This window comes from Bombus pyrosoma, linkage group LG10 (genome assembly GCF_014825855.1).
Source record: "Bombus pyrosoma isolate SC7728 linkage group LG10, ASM1482585v1, whole genome shotgun sequence".
NCBI classification, from domain to species: domain Eukaryota; kingdom Metazoa; phylum Arthropoda; class Insecta; order Hymenoptera; family Apidae; genus Bombus; species Bombus pyrosoma.
The window spans coordinates 3,736,392-3,758,254 of record NC_057779.1 but is presented as its reverse complement, the minus strand read 5'-3'; the positions used below and the strand labels follow the sequence as shown (position 1 = coordinate 3,758,254).

The 21,863-nt window shown below is 34.5% G+C and overlaps 2 protein-coding genes across 2 annotated transcripts in view; one reads left to right on the top strand and one right to left on the bottom strand.

The window, feature by feature from the left end:
• The first annotated feature begins 60 nt into the window (after positions 1-60).
• Positions 61-21,863, top strand: part of LOC122571341 (protein javelin) — a 46,759-nt gene continuing 24,956 nt past the window's right edge. Inside the window, exons 1-2 of the mRNA XM_043734961.1 lie at positions 61-148; positions 15,841-15,943. Of these exons, the coding sequence (XP_043590896.1) occupies positions 76-148; positions 15,841-15,943 (176 nt within the window). The 5' untranslated portion in view covers positions 61-75. The remainder of the gene's footprint in view (positions 149-15,840; positions 15,944-21,863) is intronic.
• The window catches only part of LOC122571351 (calcium uniporter protein, mitochondrial), a 77,104-nt gene continuing 56,861 nt past the window's right edge, over positions 1,621-21,863 (bottom strand). The window contains exons 3-7 of the mRNA XM_043734987.1: positions 9,463-9,639; positions 9,265-9,383; positions 8,815-8,961; positions 6,166-6,369; positions 1,621-5,652 (exon numbers count right to left, since the gene is read on the bottom strand). Coding sequence (XP_043590922.1) covers positions 5,296-5,652; positions 6,166-6,369; positions 8,815-8,961; positions 9,265-9,383; positions 9,463-9,639 — 1,004 coding nt within the window. The 3' untranslated portion in view covers positions 1,621-5,295. The remainder of the gene's footprint in view (positions 5,653-6,165; positions 6,370-8,814; positions 8,962-9,264; positions 9,384-9,462; positions 9,640-21,863) is intronic.

The following is a 21,863-nucleotide window of genomic DNA, read 5'->3' as shown; positions in this document are numbered from 1 at the left end:
GGTACTCAATAGGTTATTGTCTATGCTAATGTGCAACAAGTTAGGACAGATCCCTAAATTTATAGGTTCTTGTGCATGGTAACTTTAGTTGAATTCAGCATATCGCTGCATGGTGCAGCACTAGTTCGGGGACACCAGCTCCATAAGCGTGAGTGAGCACTCTCAATTTCTCTTTGATATGGTGTCACATTGCTGTCATCTGTTGGATTCCGACTGAAATCAAGAAGAAGTAATAGGAATATAGAACGTACAAGTACGTATCAGCACCGAAGGAGAGAAATATTGTGCTAGAAGGACAGATATATTTCTCCGTCTGATCTATGCGATTTCGCATCGTATAATAAAGATTGAATACCAAAATACTTTCGCATATAGTTTTGAAAAAGAATTTTCGCTTAAATGATTAATTATTAATTGTTATTGTACGACGTTTCATTATTGCATAGTACCGATGCCATAAACTTTTACATAATTTACATTATACCTAATTAATTTATGAACTTTCTTGCATGGAATATAAGGTACATGGAATCTAAGGAAATTTCTATAATTACATAGAATATTAATTAACTTTCGGAAAGTTTAACATTAATAAAAATATCATTAATATTAATAAAAACTTGTAGATATATATCGCACTCGTTGCTCGACATTTTATGCAATAATTTCTAATAAATAATTAGTTAAACAAAAATTCTTCTTCAATAATATGTGCGAGAATCGTCAAGGATTTAATCTTTGTTATAAGATTCCAAAAGTGTACGAATTTCTCCCAGAGAAAAAGTAAATAATTAATGTTGCATTGATTAGACGGAGAAATATGTCTCTCCTTCTCGCCCTTAAGTGTTGCCCTCCTTGTCGCACTTTTAGCAACCTCCTTGCGCATTCTACGTTCCTATTACAATTTTTTAATTTCAATCGTAGTTCAACAGATGGCAGCAACCATTCTTAGCTGCAGAAAAGGACGGCGGCAAAGGATAGATAGTTACATAGATATCTGGCGTTTCAAACCAGAGGATATTAATTAATACGTAACTCGATATTTGGCATACATCCCTATACTCTTGGAATTGTTTTACAAATATCAGAGATTCCGGACAACTTGCAGGCAAAATTTCGGTTCATTCTTATTACGGAACAGTTAATTGGAACGATAACTCGCGGACATTATCTATTCTTATAAAATCTTTCGTTCATATTCAACGTTAGTACTCGGAATCCTCAACTCAAATGAAGAAGAATTTATATTATTAATTCGATTTATAATAACTTGTCGGAAGATACACAAATATATTTAGAGATTTTTTCAAAGATTTAAAGACTATCTTAAAGATTTTCTCTTTAATTCTGTTTATAACCTAACTTTTACTATCCTTCGTAATGCCTTATAACAATGTATACATTTTCTAAACTTAATCCCACACATATGCCATCGTTCAGAAATAATTTATCAAAGTACGTTTCACGGGAATCTATTTCTCTCTTTCTAATACACGTAAGACGATACGAAGCGTTACAGCTTCTAGTTACAATTTGTTTATCATTAGGTAATCGACGCAGAGATACGAGATATTTAATACGAGAGATGCGATAATAAAGAAAGTACACGAACAATACAGATTCTCTTAGGTATTTTACTTTATTCTCAATTATCCTTGTTTTATGTATAACTAGGTACATGGACGTAAATCACAGCACAACTCAATGTTGTATAAATACTTATTTATGCATTCATGGAGTAGTTATACCTATATATAATATTATAATTACGCGACACGAAGCAATCAAAGTTCTAACGAAACATGACGTGAAATTATCCGAAAATGAAACTCAGAGAATCGAAAATTTAGTGTTGTTGATTTAAAACGGCGATAGCTTATATCCTATACAATTACAGTATACAGCATCGTAATTAGCATTATTTAATTAATAACGACAATTCGTGATGAAAGGAACGCTTTCGTAAGTCGGAGATGTGATCAATAGAGTGTTTGTTCGTTAATTTTTATCTTACAAAGAAGAGAAAAGGAGAAAGTCGTCGAGGATGTGCACGAGTATTCCGATGACGAAGTCAGTAACAATTTTCGGTGTACAATAACCTCGTATTTAAACGACGAGTACTATCTTGAAGATCGAGGACAAGTACAGTTTTATGCTTTTTCATTCGTTCGATCGTTATTTGTTATTAGACTGTGGATTTTTATGCAAATTTATATCCTTACGAATATAATAATACAAAAAGAAAAATGCCTGGAACTTAATTAGGAAATTGTTTCGTCTACCAAATATCATAGAAACTATTATAATGTGGATATTTCACATATTTTCGTAAATTATTTGTATTCTTTCTACTTTCAAACTTTTCGTAAACGCATGAAGATCCGCAGTCCGTTTATCACTGATTAAGGAGTTAGGCGTTTCCTTTGTAAGCTCCGGAGAAGCGGCGTAGCAAGAACGTTCACAAAATAACCATATACGCGTACATTTATGTATACCGTATCTTTTATATATGTACAAAAACTTGTATACGAAATCTTTTTTAAAGATCATAAAAAATATGTTAGAAGGAACAGCATTTTCTTTTTGTTTTACGACGACAAGAAATTCGTTTTTGGGAAGCGACATTAGAATCACAATTATCACGTATCCGTTTGGTGCACTTCTCGATAATATTGTATTACATTGGATCAATATACAAGATGTACTCATAATGTTTTACAGTGAAACACCCTGTACATTGCCTGCTGATTATCTTCCAATCGCGAATCGCAATTTACAAAAAGTAGTTAAATTACCGCTTGCGAGTAGTAGCAACAATGATTTTAGAACATTGGCACTAGATAATTTTGCTAAAATATACTTATAGAAAGGAGAATAGCATTTAAATGAAATGTAGATAAAAGTAAATCCTGGTCTTTTTCAATTCCTGTGCTCGGGAAGAAGTGCTCTGATATCGTGTTTAATCACGTGTACGATAAACTATTTAACTTGCTAGCGGCCTAATAACCATCAGTATATTTTTAAACGCGCTTTCTCTACAGTTTGCCACTGGCTAGTGGTAGTCGTTGAGATACATGGAGAAGTGTACAGTAAACATCTACATATATTACACGTACTATCGTATAACGAATACAAAACATGAAAATATACAGTGGCTCATGAAAGTATCATGAAAGTACACTTACAGAAACTTTATGTGTTAGACGAAAGATTTTGAAATGTCGTTAAAACTGTAATGACACATGGTCATCATGATCGTATTAGTAAAGCTTGAAAAAGATCTGAATATGTTGATAAGAATTGCAAAATATTCGATGCAAGTGTGCATCTTGTAGAGATCACAGAGATATATGATTCAACGAAATCAATACATCTCAATAGTCAGTGGAATTATCATGTTCAACATGACTATTCATGTTATGTATTAATTTTTCGTTAAATGCATATATGTCTGAAATAAGCATCTTCTATATACATATTCAGATTGGTTTCAAGTTTGACCATTATAATAGTCGTGTCTTTTCACGCTATTAATGAATTTTAATACGCATAAAGTTTTCTATGGTAAATGTTCAAGTAGATTCATGAGCCATTGTAGTCACATTCCTAGCGCAGAATTTTGAAACGTATGATTTTCGATTATTTAAAATCTGTCATTCATTCGTAACAAGAAATATTTTTGTCGCAAATACTGTTACATAAAGAAGTGAAAAGTATTTAATAACGCATACGATGATTTTGAATGCAAGATATTAATACAGTTGTCATTAAATACACTAATGAGTTATTTTGAGCGGACGGATAAGGGATTTTTTTTTTAAGAAAGCGAGAGAAAGTTTCTTAGAGTTTTTTTAGAAATAGTAATCTATGTTAATCCTACGTGAGATACTTTCGTGGACAATATTTTAAAGCGTAACAATAGTAATAGTAGATTTAATCGCACAATCTGTTAAGCTTAATATAAGACATGTTGATGATGTGTTTGTATCGGTGCACAAAGATCCTCAACTTTTGATTGTGTTATCATTACTTTAGTAGGAATAAAAGGTTTAGTGGAGTAAGTATTGAAGTATTGAAATCCTATCATGAATGATGACGAAGCAAGTTTGTTAGATATGCAATCTTACAAGCAATGCGCAGATTGAAATATTTTTCGATAAAAGTCTTTGCGTAAGAGTAAGGTTTTCGCAAAATTTTCAATAAAACGGTAGTTACTATACACGATAATGTTAAACTAAAAACGATATAAAATAGAACAATTAAAATTGATCAGTTCCATGAATAGTATATTATCGAATAAGTACATCGCTTCTTTTTCGAAGCAATGAATGAGAAAAGTCACGAAGTTTAAAATAAAGTCTAAGTACGCTGTACCACGTCCAGTACAATAAAATTTCACGCGTTGATCAAGTTAAAAAAAGAAAAGAAATGTACATTTATATTAATAACACTGTAAATATATATTATTATGGTCTTGTAGAAAAAATAACGTCACGCGACGATGAAGAGTCAATTTTTAAATTAAATATTTGAGCTTTGATCGTCGAGTTCCCTTAAAGTATACTTGTGCGAATAATTGTATAAGTGAATTACAACTAAGAATATCAACTTATCACAATGATAACAGTATGATATATAAATATATATATAGGATAATTTGTTAAAAATAGGACGTTCAAAATACATTTATCGTTAAATTATCGTCTCAATGTACATCCAAAAATGAATTCGAAATTAAAAATTCAACATTAAATTACATTTAAATTAAACATTTACCATAAAATTTTATATAGCTGAGCAAAGAACATGAAACAAATCTATCTTTCCACAGCAGTCATCTTAGTCTCAAATATTTTTAATTGAATGTTCATTCTGACGAGGTACCCCTAGGTATCAACATTGCACAAAGAAATCTAAATTTTGATAATATCTCTTTCTAGCTTTTTAAACCCACCCATTCTCTTTCAACATGTTTTGTTAGTCAATGATAATCATATGTAGAAAAACTGTGTGATATATACATTTCGTTCTTCGACGTCTTCCAAATGCACATCGTTGATTGAGCATCAGTCAAATATACCACATACATACTCGTTGATTAGGAGCGTTGTCGTACGACTTGGAAGACTCCGTCGAGGATTCGGACGTCTGCAGACTTTTTCATCGAACAAGAAACGTAATTGTTTCCTTTCTCGTTACGTTTACTTGCCTTTCTTACGTCACAAGTGTCATTCGATAATCGCCCTGAGTGCAAGTTTTGTTTTTCTAAAGAGAGAGATTTTACAGCGTCCTGAATCAATAATCCCTCGTTTTTTTGTCCGTCCAAGGAACCGGTTTCTTTGACGTGTCTTTTTGTGGAAAGATTCCCCTCTTGGGAAAACTTCTTTCCGGGCTAGGACTAGGACTAGGACTAGGGCTAGGCGAGGAGCTCGGTGATCTTGAACTGCTTGAGCTTGATCTTGTCCTCCTCTGTTGCTCGATACGGTTCTTGTGCTCGTACAAAGGTCCACGAATGATCTTCAGGATGGTTTCCAACTCGTAGGCTCGGTCCTTTAGGGTGTTGTATTGATTCAGATCGAAGCCAAGTTTCTTTGCTTTTTTGTGAAGAGTGATGAGCTGTCGCCTGTTCATCACGTCTGGCAGCATGTATTCCTGTCAAGGAATAAGCAAGGAGTATAAATTACATAATTTGAAGTTTAACTCTCAGATAATATCGTTGCATTATAGATAACTTTTATAATTGTAATGGATATGACTTAATAATTTGTGTTAGATTATTGGAATATAGAGCACTTAATTTTATTCCGTATTTTGCATTCTCCGTGATAGAGATATTAGTAATAAAATTAAATTAAAAATTCCAGGAATTAAGTATGATTTGTCACATTAAATCGTTATAATCTTCGACGGCCCAATGTAAAATACCAAATAAAGTAAAATCTATTCGAGTTTTGCGATAAACATAACGAGTAGCTATTTTAATACTTATGATCGGTAGTGTGCATTAAGCCATACATTATTTTTACGCTTTCTTTAAGTTTTTATTGCAATCAAGGTGCTGTAATCAAACATCTCTTTCATCCCTGTCAGGTAATAAGCTTATTTAATCAGTCGTTGATTTAACGAGATTAATGAGAACTGGCAAATTGAATAGCTGCTAGTAACCTGTCTCGTTAAGACATAGTAGATGAAGAAGACCATCGTGGTGCCGTAGTTAACAAAATATGTAACCGGTTCCATGATGTCCCAGGAGTATTCCCACCAAGTTAGCCTGGCTAGGCCGCTGAACTGAATCGACATTAGGACGAGACATACCCAGACGAAGATGTTCGCCCTTTTGGCCGCGGTGTTATCTAATTCCTGCAGCTTCTGCAATAAATAAAAAATTACGCATGGTTTTTATATAAATCAATATGAATATTGTCCTTCGAGACTTGCATTTAGAATGCTAATAGCTGTAACTGTAACTGATGCGGATTTCCGCTGTGATAAAGTATCTGAATCTAAAGTTGTAATAAAATTAATGGCATAAGGAAGCGAGGCCAGGACTAGAAACCGTAATTCTGTTATCAATTAACTCCTCTTTCTGAAGTATTTTCTTAGATATTTCTCCATATTTTGCATAGAAGTGAATTGCGATAGAAGAGAAGCTATCTTAATCTTCAAATAGTATAAAACACCGATGTTTCAAAAATCGAATAAGCTTCGATTGAGTCGCGTTTTCCTACGTACAAGCCTTCGTAAGTATTAAAATCAGTTTCGAAGAAAAAAGTCGAAGCGAGAGCAACAATGGAACATAAAAATTTGAGGATAGCGGCAAGATTCGACCAATAAATTACACGCTTTTGTTTTCCAGAAAACCAGCAAGCTTATCTGAGTCAACGATCAAGCATAAATATCCGCGTAAGAACTTTATCTCTGATATTAAATCATCAGATTAATTGTCTGGTACACTTCTCCACTTCCAGATTTAACACTGCTGTGATGCGAATAACGAATTACCGATTTCTATCTGCGTTTTCATACATTATTTGTTTGACCTATTATTCGAAAGGGTAGATATATATTATACATATACATTATATATCGGGGCAGAAGCTTACTCTGCAGACAAAAAGAAATGAAAAAAGGTGAATGAAAATTATTCGTTTACGACGAAATTGTGCTTGTAAATCCGTGAAGTACAGGCACGTGAATCTTTTACTAGTTACTTAAAAAGTAAGAAACACAGGGAGTTTCCAATATTTCAACATATCTTGAAAAATGAAAAAAAGTCAGATAGGAAGCTCTAACTAAGGAAGGAAGTATTTCAAACAAGGTCTTAAATAAAAAAAACGCATTGTTCACTTTCGTCTAATTTTTCTTTGTAAAATAATCGCCTTTACAATTTAACCATCTGAATTAATCCTGCACTTAATTCTACGTAATTTTCTCGGTAGCAAAGTCTCAAAAAAATGTTGTTCTACATTCTCCAGCTGTACCATTTTGTATTCTACACTTGTCCGGTATTACTTTTATTTAAGTTAATATACCGCATCAAACTCAACTTTTCTATAAATGAGGTTCAAAACTAAAAAATTCCATTCATTTTTTCACGTAAAACAGTCACCTACCTTCTTTCTGAAATATTCTGTATAATTAAACGAGCCTTAGAACGATCTAGCGGCGGATTATGAGAACGTTGATGTAATTTTCGTAGTATGCAGCCGGAGAACAACAACCCTGGCAAGAAAACAAAGGAAGAGAGAAAGAAAAAATCGAGATATAATTACGCCATCGTGCAAGTGCATACACGAAGATAATTAAAACCGAAACTCGCGAAGGATGAATTAATTTATCGCGGCAAGGAGAAAACGAACAATGAAAGAAGACGCGTTTAGTCGAATAATTTTGCACGCGTGCCGCGTTTTGAAACGTGTTGGTACGCTAATAACGCCTTCCAAGTTCCTTAAACTTCCGTTTAATTTAGATAACGTCGTTCTCTGCGCCGTTTCTAGAGACACAGGTTCATTGTCGTGCTGAACTGCGATCGATTAATTCGATTTGCTGTTCACGATGAATAGATTTAATCAGCAGGGGCATACATATGTCATTACAAGTTTGCTTTTGAGTAATAAAATGTCTGTTTATTCGTGTTAAATATTTGACTATGTAAAAAGTATTAAAATCACACAGTTATTCTGGATTAATTATATGCAGTTTAACGTGTAAATCTTAACTTTTTCCAATCAAAGTCTGTCATATCCCGTGGCCAAGTACTTGCCACATCTCGTTTAGGTGAAGAAAGTCCATTTAGATAAAATTTATGGGCTTCTTCATAGAAGTGAAAGTATATTGATTAACAGGATATTCAATATCAAAAAATATTACGACCACAAAAAACGCAGGAAAAATAAATAAAAGCTTGTAAAAATATTTTATTTTTGATTTTATAATGAAGTGAGTACTGCAGTGTAATAGGAAATAAAATAACGACACTAAATTTTTGTATCGACATATACTCTCTCTTACAAATTAATGACTTAACAATCTTGAATAGAATAATTATAGATACACATTTTAGGAAAGATTTTAGCGAAGATTATGACAGGATTTTAAGAAAAACGTTATGAATTCAATGTAATTAGCGAGAGTTATTATATTAGCAAGATTTATCTCAGTTATAAAGCGAATTTTTCTGGCTGGATTATCGTTCACGGTAACTTATTGTTGGTAATTACTAACAAATGACAAATTCTGAGTGGTTTGCCAACAATGAAGTTTGGAATGGAGGATTCAAAGTTGAGCGACATTTTCATTTCAAGAACAACTTACTTGTTCGAGGGGTTCCAGTTCCAATTTGACGGTTTCCAATTCTTCCAACACATGCTTCTCCATGGTAGCATAGTGTTCTCGAACGTGAAACGACTCGTACAACTGACCGATTAACGTTCGGACGTCCGATAACTTCTCTATATTCTCCTGGATAACATTCGAATACGTTCAATTAATTTTTATATACATTTTTTCATTTCTTATTTGATCTAACAAATTAACGATATCAATACGGATTATCTGTGGTTCAGAATGAACAAAGGGTTAGAAGAAATAGATTTCCGCTCGCTCAAGTTCTAAATTTGAGAAATGAAAAATTATGCGATAAGTATGTCTCGAATTACCGAGTAGAACTTTTACATTTTTCTGAGTTTTTTAGCTCATGAATTTTTAAATTTTTTAAAGAATCGTAAATCGTTTAACAACATCGAGTTTTAAAGACAGACTTACCATGGTGTGCTTATGATGCAACGGCGGTTGTACCAAGTACTCCATGTCGTTTATTATCAGTCGAAAGTCGTTCTCCATTAACGTCTCGATCGTATTGTTGGAGCCTATCCTGACGCCGTCTGGAAACATCGTAAAGAATTTTTCCGTAGCGTAAAGGTTCGTGGTCTTGCATCTTTAAGAAATTCTTCAAGGACTTACCGATGGTCGTCACGATTGCACGATCGATACCACGATCTTCCTTCTTTAGCATGTGGAGAAAGTTTCCTACCGTGTGAGTGATTGGTTTCAGGGTGAACACACATTGCTCCTTCCTCGATGGTAGTGGGACCGTGATTTTTGGCAAACCTCGAGAGTATGTTACGATCACGCCAGCAACTAAAACAATTTCAATTTTTGTTACTTTGATTGTACGCGATTCCCATGAATTTATCGTCGAAAAGATCTGACATCTTTCGAGAGAATGGAATTTTCAAATTCACTGAGGGATAACGAGAGATTATAGAAAAGCAATAAGTATACTTATAGTATAAAATAGTAGCATAGATAATTTATTAGAGATTCTTCATTTTTTATTGAATAAGAAGAATTTCGTTTAACGATAAGAAAGAATTTTAAGAAATATTAGAAACACGATAATTTCTTTAATGAACATTATTCTTTCACTATTTGAGCCGTATTCGATATTTTATTCCCACTGATTGACATTTGATAAGGTACTTTCGGAAACTGTTCATAATTTAACGCAATTTTTGTAAGCAAACAACCCATCTATTTACATATTCATATTAAATTAAATTAAACTGTAACACAATATAGTATATTTTCTACGTTAAAAATTGGATTAATATAGACATATACTATATATAAGCAAAATTACAGATTGATATCTAAAGCGTGGCTCGTATAAGAAAGAATCGACAGTAGGTCAGTAAGTACATATGCACATTCTTTCATATAAATTCACAATTCAACCAATAAACATAATGTTACATTATGCATTCTCAACTTGTGCAAATTATATTTTATAAATTTTCAAAGCTTCGCAGATACAATCTAAAAGTCGAATCAGAAATTTTTCTCTATATCGTAAATTTTCCTGTCAAACTACTTCTCGTTATCGAAACTATCAAGTTAGAGAAAGAGAGAAAGAGAGACTAATTGAATGCAATTTCTCTTTTTTAACACCGTCTACTAAGCATTTTTTACAGCATTCTAGCTCCAAGTGTAAACTCCTTTCTTTCGAGAAGAAGATGAATCTAGGAGAGTCGCGATTGAAATGGGATTTAACTCCGTGAGCTTTTTGTATCGTGTACGTCAGTTGAAACTGCAATTGTCGCGACAGAAATAACTATTCTCTAGAGCTTCTTCGACTTTCTTTTCGCGTAGCTTCTTCGTATTCTTGTACTGTCAGACTTACTTCGTAAAATATTAATGACGATAGAATCGTTTGCTTTATGTCTGTTCGCGCAATGGATCGAGAAAATGGGAGCAGGAACTTCGAATTTTAAGGATATGATAGATATTCGGTGAGAGTTTCAATTTTTCTTGTCTCGTAGCTACAAATTTCGAAAATAAAATTGTTATTGATGAGAAATATTGCAATATGGTTGCCTTTTCGATAATATATTATTCGGATGAAATCGAGTCATTTCTCTTCATAATATAACTGATGGTTCAATATCGAAGATAAATAGCATTCTGTATGTATGTCTCGATTAATAGAACCATAAATAAACAGGCATTTGGACAAACAAACTATCTATATTTTATCGTAGCGATAAAATTAATTATTCTAAGTATGCTTTTATTGGAAAGTTTATCGAACAAATCAAATCGGCGCTAGTAATTTTTAATTTGTTAAACAGGGAAAACGAGTTGACTCGTCTCACTCAGATCTGTAACTTGTGTTAGACATAATAATCTTACTATTTGAATTCCTCTTGTTTTAGCGCATCAATGTGCAAATTAACTCTATAATGTATATATAATTAAGCAAAATCACCATCGACATAGCTGAAATTGATCTCTCTTCATTAACTTTGACTTTCAAGAGTATAGATATGTTTGACCAATGAAAGACCCAGTTGAAAGATTAAATAAGACTTGAAAAAGAATAGAGGGAGAAAGAGAAAATAAAATGAGGCAGATCATAATAAGGGAAGATTAAATAGAAAACTGAAAGGAACCCTAACTATACACGCTTAAAGCAAAGGATGTCCTATTTCAACCTAATTAAGCCGAATACGATACTTCTACAAGTAACAAAAGCACCTGCTAGCCAAGTGTAAATTGTTTGCCTTTCAACCAGACCAAGGGATTTGCCTTAATATTGAATTTTCTGTGTTAATAGATTCCATTCAAGCTGTGTATTCTCAGCTGTGTAATCCCATTTAACATCGTCGTTATCTCGGTGATATTTTTCACAGGAGAAAGAAAAGGATCGTTCAGCGAACGAAACTCGCTGTTTCCGTGAATTCATTCGCGTGATGGTCGTATGATCGAGAGCTGGATCGCGTTAACCTGGTTAGCAACCGTTGATATGAGGAAAGGTATTAGAGTGTGGAGATCGGAATGGGACGACGAGTACGTGGATCTTTCTGTTGTAAGCAGAACGGAACCGAGCACCGCGATCCGGCTATGCGATCTTTGAAAAATGCATCCACGAAGCTGAAACACTTCGGCTCGACGGCTGGCAGTAAGAGAACTTGTTATTGGCCAAGAGTACGCTTGTGGATGTCGGGGAAATGTAGGATTTTATTCTTATTAGTCTGCAATTCCAAATTCAGGGAACGATACCTATTCTCAAACTTATTTGAGTTATTACACTAAAATTATCGTTCGAAGTTCGATCCTTTTGAAATTTGATGTAATTAAATTTTATACCATTTTTGTGACAGTCGTAACTGAGTTTAGAAGAATATTATGAGATGAGAAATTTGATTTTTACAAATAGGTAAGCAATGTTCGTGATTGGAAAATTTCATCGAATTGTTTTGCTATGTGGAAAGCTGGGAAGGAATGCCCGGGCTTGTGTAAACGGTAGCTTTTGAAAAGCGTATGATAGCATGAAACGAAGGCCGGAAGGAATTATGCTCGCTGGAATCGAGCAACAACCGGTTTCTCTGGTGATGCTTGTGTAATAACGAGGCTCGCTCGATTTCAACAAATTAAATTTTTGTGAATTATTTTATCGACGCGTTAAACCATTCTTTGAAAAGTAGTTGGCAAATGGTTGTGCTTATAAAATCAATACAAAAGTATACACCAATACAATATTTTCATTACTTTCTGTGCAATACTGACTAATCTTTTATCTCTTTCAACTTGTCTGCATTCTTCTATGAGATTGTTCACAGGCGAAGAGATTTACAGTTCTTCGGCAGTTCTTCTCCTGGGGTTTTATCCACAATTTATTAACTCTTTCTTCATTACGTATCCGAATCTCCCTATCATCGATTGATTCCTTCTTCAGATACTCTGTTTTGCTTTTTTCTCTTAGTTCTCCGTATTTTCCGTCGTGTTTTCCTCCTACCATTCTGTCATATTGTCACTCTTGCTGCTCTGTCCCGTCAAACAGTATTAGGACTACTGTTATGTTATCCTGAGCTCCATTAGGTTTATGCTCTTCTCCTCATAGTATCGTTTTATCTCTTCTTCCCATTTCGAGTCCATCTTTTTCCAGTACTCGAACATTAATTTCTATAAACTACTGTTTATATACCTTGTCCTCGATTTTTCTTCATACTTTACTGCTCTGCTGCCTGCTTCTATTCTTAATTCGTCCACTTTTGTTTCTTCCATCGCTATATACGAGGGTGTGCTAAAATCTTATTGTTAGAACCCACTTTATGTATCTTGTTCGTAATTTGTCCTACTTTTCTTAGTCCTTTTACCCCATATTTCCGCTGTGTACGGCATGAGGCTTTTTACCAAACTACCAAAAATTATTGATCTCCTTTCCAGGTTATATTTGAATCTTCCATCATCCATTTCCTACGTTTGTTTTATGGCTATCATGGCCTTTCTAGCCGTTTCATCCAAACGCTTCTCCGATCCTCCGTCATTTTTGAAGAGTGTATCCTAAATACTTCATCGTTTATTTCTTCTACCATTTCATCGTTCCACTTCTATGCTCTTCCTTCTTTTGGTTTTTCCCTTTCTTGGATATTTAATACCTTTAACTTCTCCGCGCTTTATATTAATTCTTTTGTTTCTAGGTAACTCTTCATTTTCCTTATTATATTATAACTCCTATCCTTTATCGACAGTACTGTGCCGTTTGCGTAGGCCAGCGACCATATCTTTCTCTCCCTATTACTACTCCTTCTCATTTACATCACACTGTTGAGAGTATGGCCCTAAAAGAGGCGTAGTTCAATCTCCTATTTATTTGAATCACATCTATTGAATCACTTCCAAAGTTACACACAGAATTTCAGAACTCTGTAAAAATATACTATACATTAATAATTATGGCATATTAATTGTAAATATTCAGTACTAGTATTTTATTCTGAATTTAATACTCGTTTTTAATATACGTACTTGTACGAGAATCGCAGAACACGAAACCCGAGTAGTGTATCAATTTCCGGTTCCGAGAGGGAAACTATGTAATTCTTCCGCGACTACGATTCGATAACATCATTAAAAAGTGTTCGATCGGAAGAAAAGGAAGCAGTTCGAGTAAAATTCGGTATGTTCGTGATTAATTCTTCTCGACGATGAGCAAAGGCGCAACGTCCGACAATTAGTCCGCCCCCACGAGAGTGGCCAACTCTAGCTTCTTCGACGATTCGTAGCTCGTCGCTGGAAGTGGCAAAGATGCTACCACCACCTTTTGGTGTCGTCCTCCCTTCTTCCTGACTCTATGAAAAGTTTGTGGTGGCGAAGTTTCCCGTGCTGACCAGTCTATCTCTGGATTCTGTTCAACTAATAAGTGAATCGTGCGCGCAGATATTATCCTACGTGCTTCCTTGGTGCGCAGAAAAAAAGAAAAAAAAAAAGAAAAAGGAAAAGGGAGAAAAGAAAACAGAGAGGGTTCGTTTTCCTTGTCGCGTGCTTTTCATTGTGCTTCAGTGAACGTCTTTGCGTGGCGTGGCCTCTTCAAGGATGCACGACGATTGATCGTCGGGGATTTTCCCAAGGGTAGGCGAATAATGTATTATCCTGGTGTATGCACTTCGATGTTTGTGCGACAAGTGCATGGCAAATTTGGTTTTTGGTTAAATCCCTCTGGATTTCCTCGTACTCTTGCCGAAGTGAGATTTACGATAAGCCAGTGTGTGTGGCGTTCCAAAACGTGCATTTTCTAGTGGAATATTATTCTGCCTCAGTTGTGCCTTTATGTCGGTTGATTTGTCGATGTGTAGGTGAAATTTACACGCAGAGGGATCGCGTTGAATGCGTTACTTATTCAAAAACGAATCGATCAATTTAAAAACGTATATTAATGTCCAAATCTAATGAATAAATCTATCAATTCATACTGTTTTCAATGAATCCTTATACGAATTTCCACATAAATGCTTCTGGCATTGATATCCCCCCATCCATCTAAAATTTTACAATTTAAAAAGAAAGAAAAAATATACAACGATGTATCTGTCCTGTGTGGAATTGAAAAAGTCACGGAAAATAGTGTGTTATATGAGATGCTGTACTGTGTAATTTACCCTATTAAATACTATTCCATATGAAAGTATGAACGAAGTACAAACAATTATAAAAATATATAAAATACTAATAACATTTCAAACATTCTAAATATAAACTTTATTAACTTTAGAATTACATCCGTGGGTCAAAACTAAAAGTCTGACCCTTTCTAGACAAAATTAACGTAGGAACAATTCTCGGTTCTACCGAACATATCGTAAGTCCGATATTTTATACATCATTGATCAATTTCACCAACGGGAAAGCGTAATTCTCTAAACGCCATCTGTACGCAGACACGATTACTAGTTATTATAAAGGTAACCATTCTATATATTACACATGTCAAGCATAACTGCAACCAAGAACCCCATTTATTATTTGTAAAATTTTTTTAATGACAAGAAATATTTTTAATTTTCTTTGCATCCACCTCGCTTACAGTCAATTTCTTTTTTCCATTCGCAAAGAAACACGGCACGCATGATATATCTTTCGCATAATAGCGTTTTACCGGAAGAAAATTCCTCATGTAAATTAACCGTGAAATACAGGAATTAAAAAGAAAGAAACTAAGAATAGTAAAATGCATAATAAGTAGGAAAACATGAAACGCGGTTCCGTTATCAGGGTTGTAAATAAAATTCGTATAATTTCTGATCGAGGCGTGAAAATGAATTGAACAGCCGGGCTATTTCGTTTGTTATTCATTTATGCAGGGAACTTATAATTAGTGTGTTTCACGGTCTAAGTGGATGTTATCTTGAAACTTATTGCGAATAATTGATCGATCAACAACGATCTATTATTATGTTTATATTCTACGAATGTATTTTACATGGATGTAGTTTATTAGATTAATATGCATAACGATATTGGCGTGGAAATAATGATTCGTTAATGATGAATTTATCACAGGCCTCGTCGTTCAAGGGTCGACCATGGGTGGAGTGCAAAGCGGAACCCATACCCTTGGAGAGGCATTATGGGTACAAGAGAGGCAACGTCAAAAATGCCATCGGTGAGTGATTTGTCTTCACAAGAAAATTTTCCAGAAAGCCATACAGTAGGAACTGAACGTTAAATAACGGTGGAAATGCCTCATTAAAATATTTAGAAAATATATAGCGTAGAAAAGGCGCCAATAATTCATAATTCATTTAACTAAGACGATCATTTGCTAAAGTGAGCGAAGTTATTTAAATCTTCCTTCTTAATTAAATAACATGTAGCAAGACGACAATAAGGGGATGACAAGGAGAAAAGAGAAAAGATACGACAAAGAAAGAGGGAGGGAAATTAAGTACAATGGAAATTAGCTTCGCTCTAAGTTAATTGCTTTATACGGTATTAGAGGGGCAACTACGCTGGCCCAGATTTTTAATGAACTCGAAAAATCGCCTGGAACTTCTCTACGGTGCATAAATATCAGAGCAGAAACTATACAGTATATAGTGATGGCTGACGATGATATTAATCTATTCCCTGGTTATCTTTCATTATTCGTCGGGATCGTTGTATCGTTCGTTGCTTAAGCACGAGGAATGCCACAACGAATTATACGGAGGTATACGCCGCAGTTTCCGAGTTGGAACCCTTTTAGGAAACTCTTCGCTGACGAGAAAAACCGTACACCGTTTTAGTTTGAAACCGTTCGAATGAGATACTATCTTATGATTAGTGGACGATTAATTGTTAATTAGTGGAATTTCGACACGGTCAGACTGCGCTTATTAGCGCGGTCGTGGTCTAATTACGACATTCTCTTTGAGACCTTGCGCGCGTTTGCGTCTCGGTTTTTGAACGTTCCCGCTTTCATCGTGTTTTACTCTCATAAATATTAGGATATATTAGGACCCCCTTGCACAACAACTTATCGACCAATAACATCGATCGATTGAAACGAAACAAATCGTAGATTATAAACTTCGTTACAAATTTTTATTTAAGTTAAAAAGGATAACCGGATGGCTTATAATTTGTAAAATTTACTTGTAAAATTTCATTTTTTATATTGCTTATTACTAGGAAACTTATTACTATTATGTAAGAGAATTTGTTAACACTAATAACTTGTAGCTCGTAAAATTTCATTAATAATATTAATTAAATTGTGCAAGAATACAAATTTAGTAAATAAAGTAAAATTTGTTAAAGCTATGCCTGTTTCGAGATATGAAAAAAGATTTCTTGTTTCAGGAAAAGTTTCAACAAAGGATCATTCGGTACTACGATTTGAGTTCATGTATATCCTTTTCTTTGATAACATGGTGTACAAAATAGAAAATACAGAATGTAATTTTGGAGAGAGAAAAGATTGGATTCTTTAGAAAGTAACGTGGTAGAATTTCATAATGATCGATACTTTATTTGATTACTTCTATGCAACTATTTTCCAGAGCATGCGCATTCACTACGAAATTGCGCGTCGTTACCGCGCTCGTCGCCGCGCGAAATTTGAAAATCGTTCAGAGAGAGAAGTTTTAGTAGAAAAGATGATATAATTTCACATATAAAGTTTGATTATCTTCTCATTTGCGATTATCACAATTTTAATTTCGTATATCTAACAATTTTCTTTTCGTTCCATCCACACCTACATTATCCGAATTAGTTCGCACTAATGAAACGTAGATTATCTTGCAAGATAATCTACAGTGTATGAAATGAATTTTGCCGTGATTAGTCGAGATTAAATGATTTTTAAATTCATTATTATTTATAAATTAGTTCATACGATTCTCGAGAAATTATACCTTCATTTTATGTTAAGTATACGTGACTAACGAAATTTGCATGGAAATTTTCAATATTGTTCCTTTGAATGGATTTATCTTATTTAATAAATTGCACGCTTGTCATAGTTCCGCTAATTAAGCGCTTCTAGAAACTCGAGAAATTCTATCTTCTTGTTCGCGATTCCACTAACGAGTCTGCCAACTGTTTGCTGGAATTTCGCCTTTATTTCCAATTTAGTATTGTACGTTTCATTGAATTAAGGTCTTATGTAAATAGGAAATGCAATAAATTCGTCAATATATACGTATAATCGATTCGAGACGAATCTGCGTTGGAGACCAGCTATTTTGTAGAAATTTCGAACCGTGGCATTGATTAATAAAGCTGGGCGTAATGAAAAGCAAATCGTCGTTCCGGACAGTAGTTTCCAGTATAATTACTACAGGAACTTCCTTCGGTTTCATATACACATTTTGTATCAGGAAAACATTTTCAACAGGCAGACGAAAGCGTTCTCGTTAAAGCAATTGAAAACGAGTAACATCGAAACGCTCTTTCTGAGCATTGAGAAATCATATTAATCAACTTTTTTTGAACCCTATAACGAAAGCAAAGTTAATTCATCGTTCAGAAATATTTCTGGTTTTATAAAAGGTAATTGGTTCAGTTACATTTGTTACGAGCGAAATAAATTACCTTATTCCCCATTATATCGTTAGGAGGAGAAATAAAAATGAGAAAAATATTCAGAAAATTCAAAGAGTTCTTATAACTATATAACAAATAATGGAAAATAATTAAAATATTACATATTAAATATTATACACTTAATTGTTTAAACCTTTCTAACATAAAAATAGATGCTTGTTGAGCTCATCATATACATAAAATAACTTTAATCTACGTTAATGTCAGAATCATCAAAGTTTTCTTTCTTTCATTAAAAAGAAGAAATTCTAATATAAATAATCGTCGGGAAATAATTTATAATTCGCTACAATTTTGAAGTTAGTCTTCCATTGAAAGCAAAAAGCTCGCCAATAATTAGCATCACATCAGCGATAAAATTTTTCAGCGAAACGAATAATCTTTTCACTCAATGTGACACAATTAGTCTTTCAATCGTTAATACCTATCACATTCTCTTATAAATTCAATTATCATCTGCCCGAACCATCTGCAAACACAAAGAGGTTTTGAGTCACGTTTCACGTGATATAGGTATGCACGTTGATTTTTTCCATTTTCCATTCTCGACTATCGCGAGACGATAACGACAGAAAAATCGGGAATCGAGCGAAATTCAACAAACGCGCGTAGAATGGTTAATTAGTCGGGACGGTTCGCGACACGATGGTCGATGCAATCGAAAGAGCGATCGACAGAACGAGGGAAGAGAGGCCGGCACAGCGGAACATACCGGACATCCGCTTTGACGCACGTCTCTGTCCGTTTCACCTGATGTGCACGCACTTGCGTGCAGGACAAAGGGCCTGCGACAAGCGTACATCGAAATTCGCTCGGGTACCTCGCCTGGAAACATTCATTTCTGTTCTGAAAACGCGATCGAAACCGACGCTGAACGACGTTATCCCGTGGACGTGAACGATGCCGGTGCACCATGTTCGCGGTGAAGATCGTTTACTGTCAGGTGACGATGGAATTTGTGGAGAACGCTGGAAACGCCAGGTACTATCTATATTTGAGTAATTTAGTGAAAAAAATGGTGTGAGTGTTTTCTGTTTTCAAAAAATACAGTACTTTTGTAGGGAACTTTATTAAAATCTTTCAAGAAGGTATAGCAATGTGTTTGAAACACATTGCGTGTGAAATGTTTGAAATGTGAGATTTCCTATCAAGGTTCAACTTTATTTACAAGCTTAGTTACCATTCTACGGATTAGAGATTTTATCGCGTGTATCGTCTCTCTAAGCCATTTACACGTTTGATTCCTTTTACGAAGGTCAATTCTGTCGCTTGAGAAGATGAAGATTTACGTTTGTGCTTTCCTATTATTAGAAATTGGAACGTAGAATGTTAGTTCGAACAATTTCATTTGTACGTATCAAAGGATAACTTTCATAGTAATTTTATTCTTCTAATTTGCATTAAATATGACAATTGCGTAGTTGAAGGTAACGGTTGACGTTAGTATGTAATTGATAAATCGCATTTCTTCAGGCGATTGTAAGAAGAAAACTATCCATGCGACATTTAATTTTCGTGCGTCATACGTTTGAAATGTGGTAAAGATTGTAACAGCGAACGTTCTTCTGCTAGAATAACCAACTTTTGTGCCAGATTTATCGTGAACGTAGACGTATGAACGTCCTCTACAAAATGAATTCATTTTCTCTTGGTCCTTTACGTGTATTGAGTTACAAAATAATTTTTTAATCTAATTACTTCAAAATATCTAATTATATTGTAGATAGGCAGCGATATTACTAATTTTGTTTCTGTTGGCGATGTGCATGGGAGTTGGAAGATAGTTTTGTTAGAAATCGCGTTAACGAGCGTGAATCGTGAAAACGATTAGCTGGAAGTAAGATCGTGGTATGTCGATCGAGAGATATCGTCAGGTGAAAATGGGAAATGTGTGTGAGTTTAGGGAAAAACATTGACGGAAGCAGGGATTTTTATATTGGTGGAACAATTATTTCTAGCAGGAAAGAAAACACATTTTTCTAACCGAAAGATGAAATTCAATTTGATTATACATTTTACGAGATATTTTGAGAAGTTTCTTTCGTTTGATAGACAACAGTCCACATTACATTACTATTTTAATGGTGCGACATTATTATTCATAAAGAGAACAGAATCTACTTTACAATCGAATGATTTTGTAATTAGAAACTCTATTACAAACGACTTTGCAAATTACAATCATTAAGTTTAAATTTTCCATAAATCTTTCTTAATCTATATTTACTCTTGTAGATTTTCTCCGTTTAAACATTTCGTCGAGGTAGAGAGAACAAAGAACATTTTTCTCCGATAAAATATTCCGTGATATCCAATGAAAAGCAACGAGGAAATATACGACCGTTTTAACCAAAAGCTTGGCTTCTTTTCGAACCGTCAACGGCTCGTATGAAATTCTTTTGTGAGAACAGGAACATGTCCCTCATTGTGCAACATCCGCTGCCGCTGTCGCTATGGTGGCTCTGTTTCCTGACCTTTCCGAAGTTAGGAGGAATCACGCGACGACGAGCAACTAATGCTACTTTCCATTTTATTTAACAAAAACTGCGACACTCTCCACTTGATATGTCTTTACATACAATGACATTACTTCTTTTCTATATTTGTATTTGCAAAGATCACGATCTTAGATACGAATCACCATTACGTGCTATAACCGACTCGCCATAATGATTAATCCTTTAAAAATCTATGAATATATGTAGAATTCACATATAAAGAATAAAAAATTATCTCTTCATGTGTCTTTCAAAAGAATAAAATTATTTGGGATAAAATATCGAATATTGTTAGGATGCAAAGAGTTAAGAATATTAAAAGTTTGTGTAGCAGGGAACTCTTCTTTCCATTTGATGTACTTGGTTAATATATAGTTTCCTTGCTTATTGAAAAATCAGTACGAATTTTCTGGATAACCTGCTAGTCACGAAACCCTAAGATTTCAGCTAAAATCGATCTCGTGACAGTCGACAGACTTCGACGTCCATCAAATTGATTTACGATCAATTTGTGGTCAACCTCGCTGAAGATTTCCTCTTACATAATAATAGAATCGTTACACGCACGTATGTATTCTTCTTTCTTGTTCTTTTTTTTTTTTAAGTTTGGCGAGCACGAAAAGTTACGTAAAGGAGGCAGCGAGCCTCGAAGCGTGGAAATATTAAAATTGATGTCCACATTAGGTAAGAGCAGTTCCTCCATCGGATACGATCCCTTGATTGCGTCGAACAGGCTATTCTCGTTTCTTTCCACGCATTGTAATTTTACGCGTCTTTTCTCCCCAACTTTTACCCCTTCACCATCGTTAAAGCTCGACATGCATACGCAGTAGAAGAAACAGTTTTATCGTTCCCCTTTCACGTGACTGCTCAGATGAACCGGTGCTTTAACCGTGTCTGCTCGTTCTCCAATATATTTGCATAATCTCCTATCTTGCTTGCACCGCTATTTCTCAATGTACGTAAGACGCAAGATTTAACTGTTACGGAAAATCT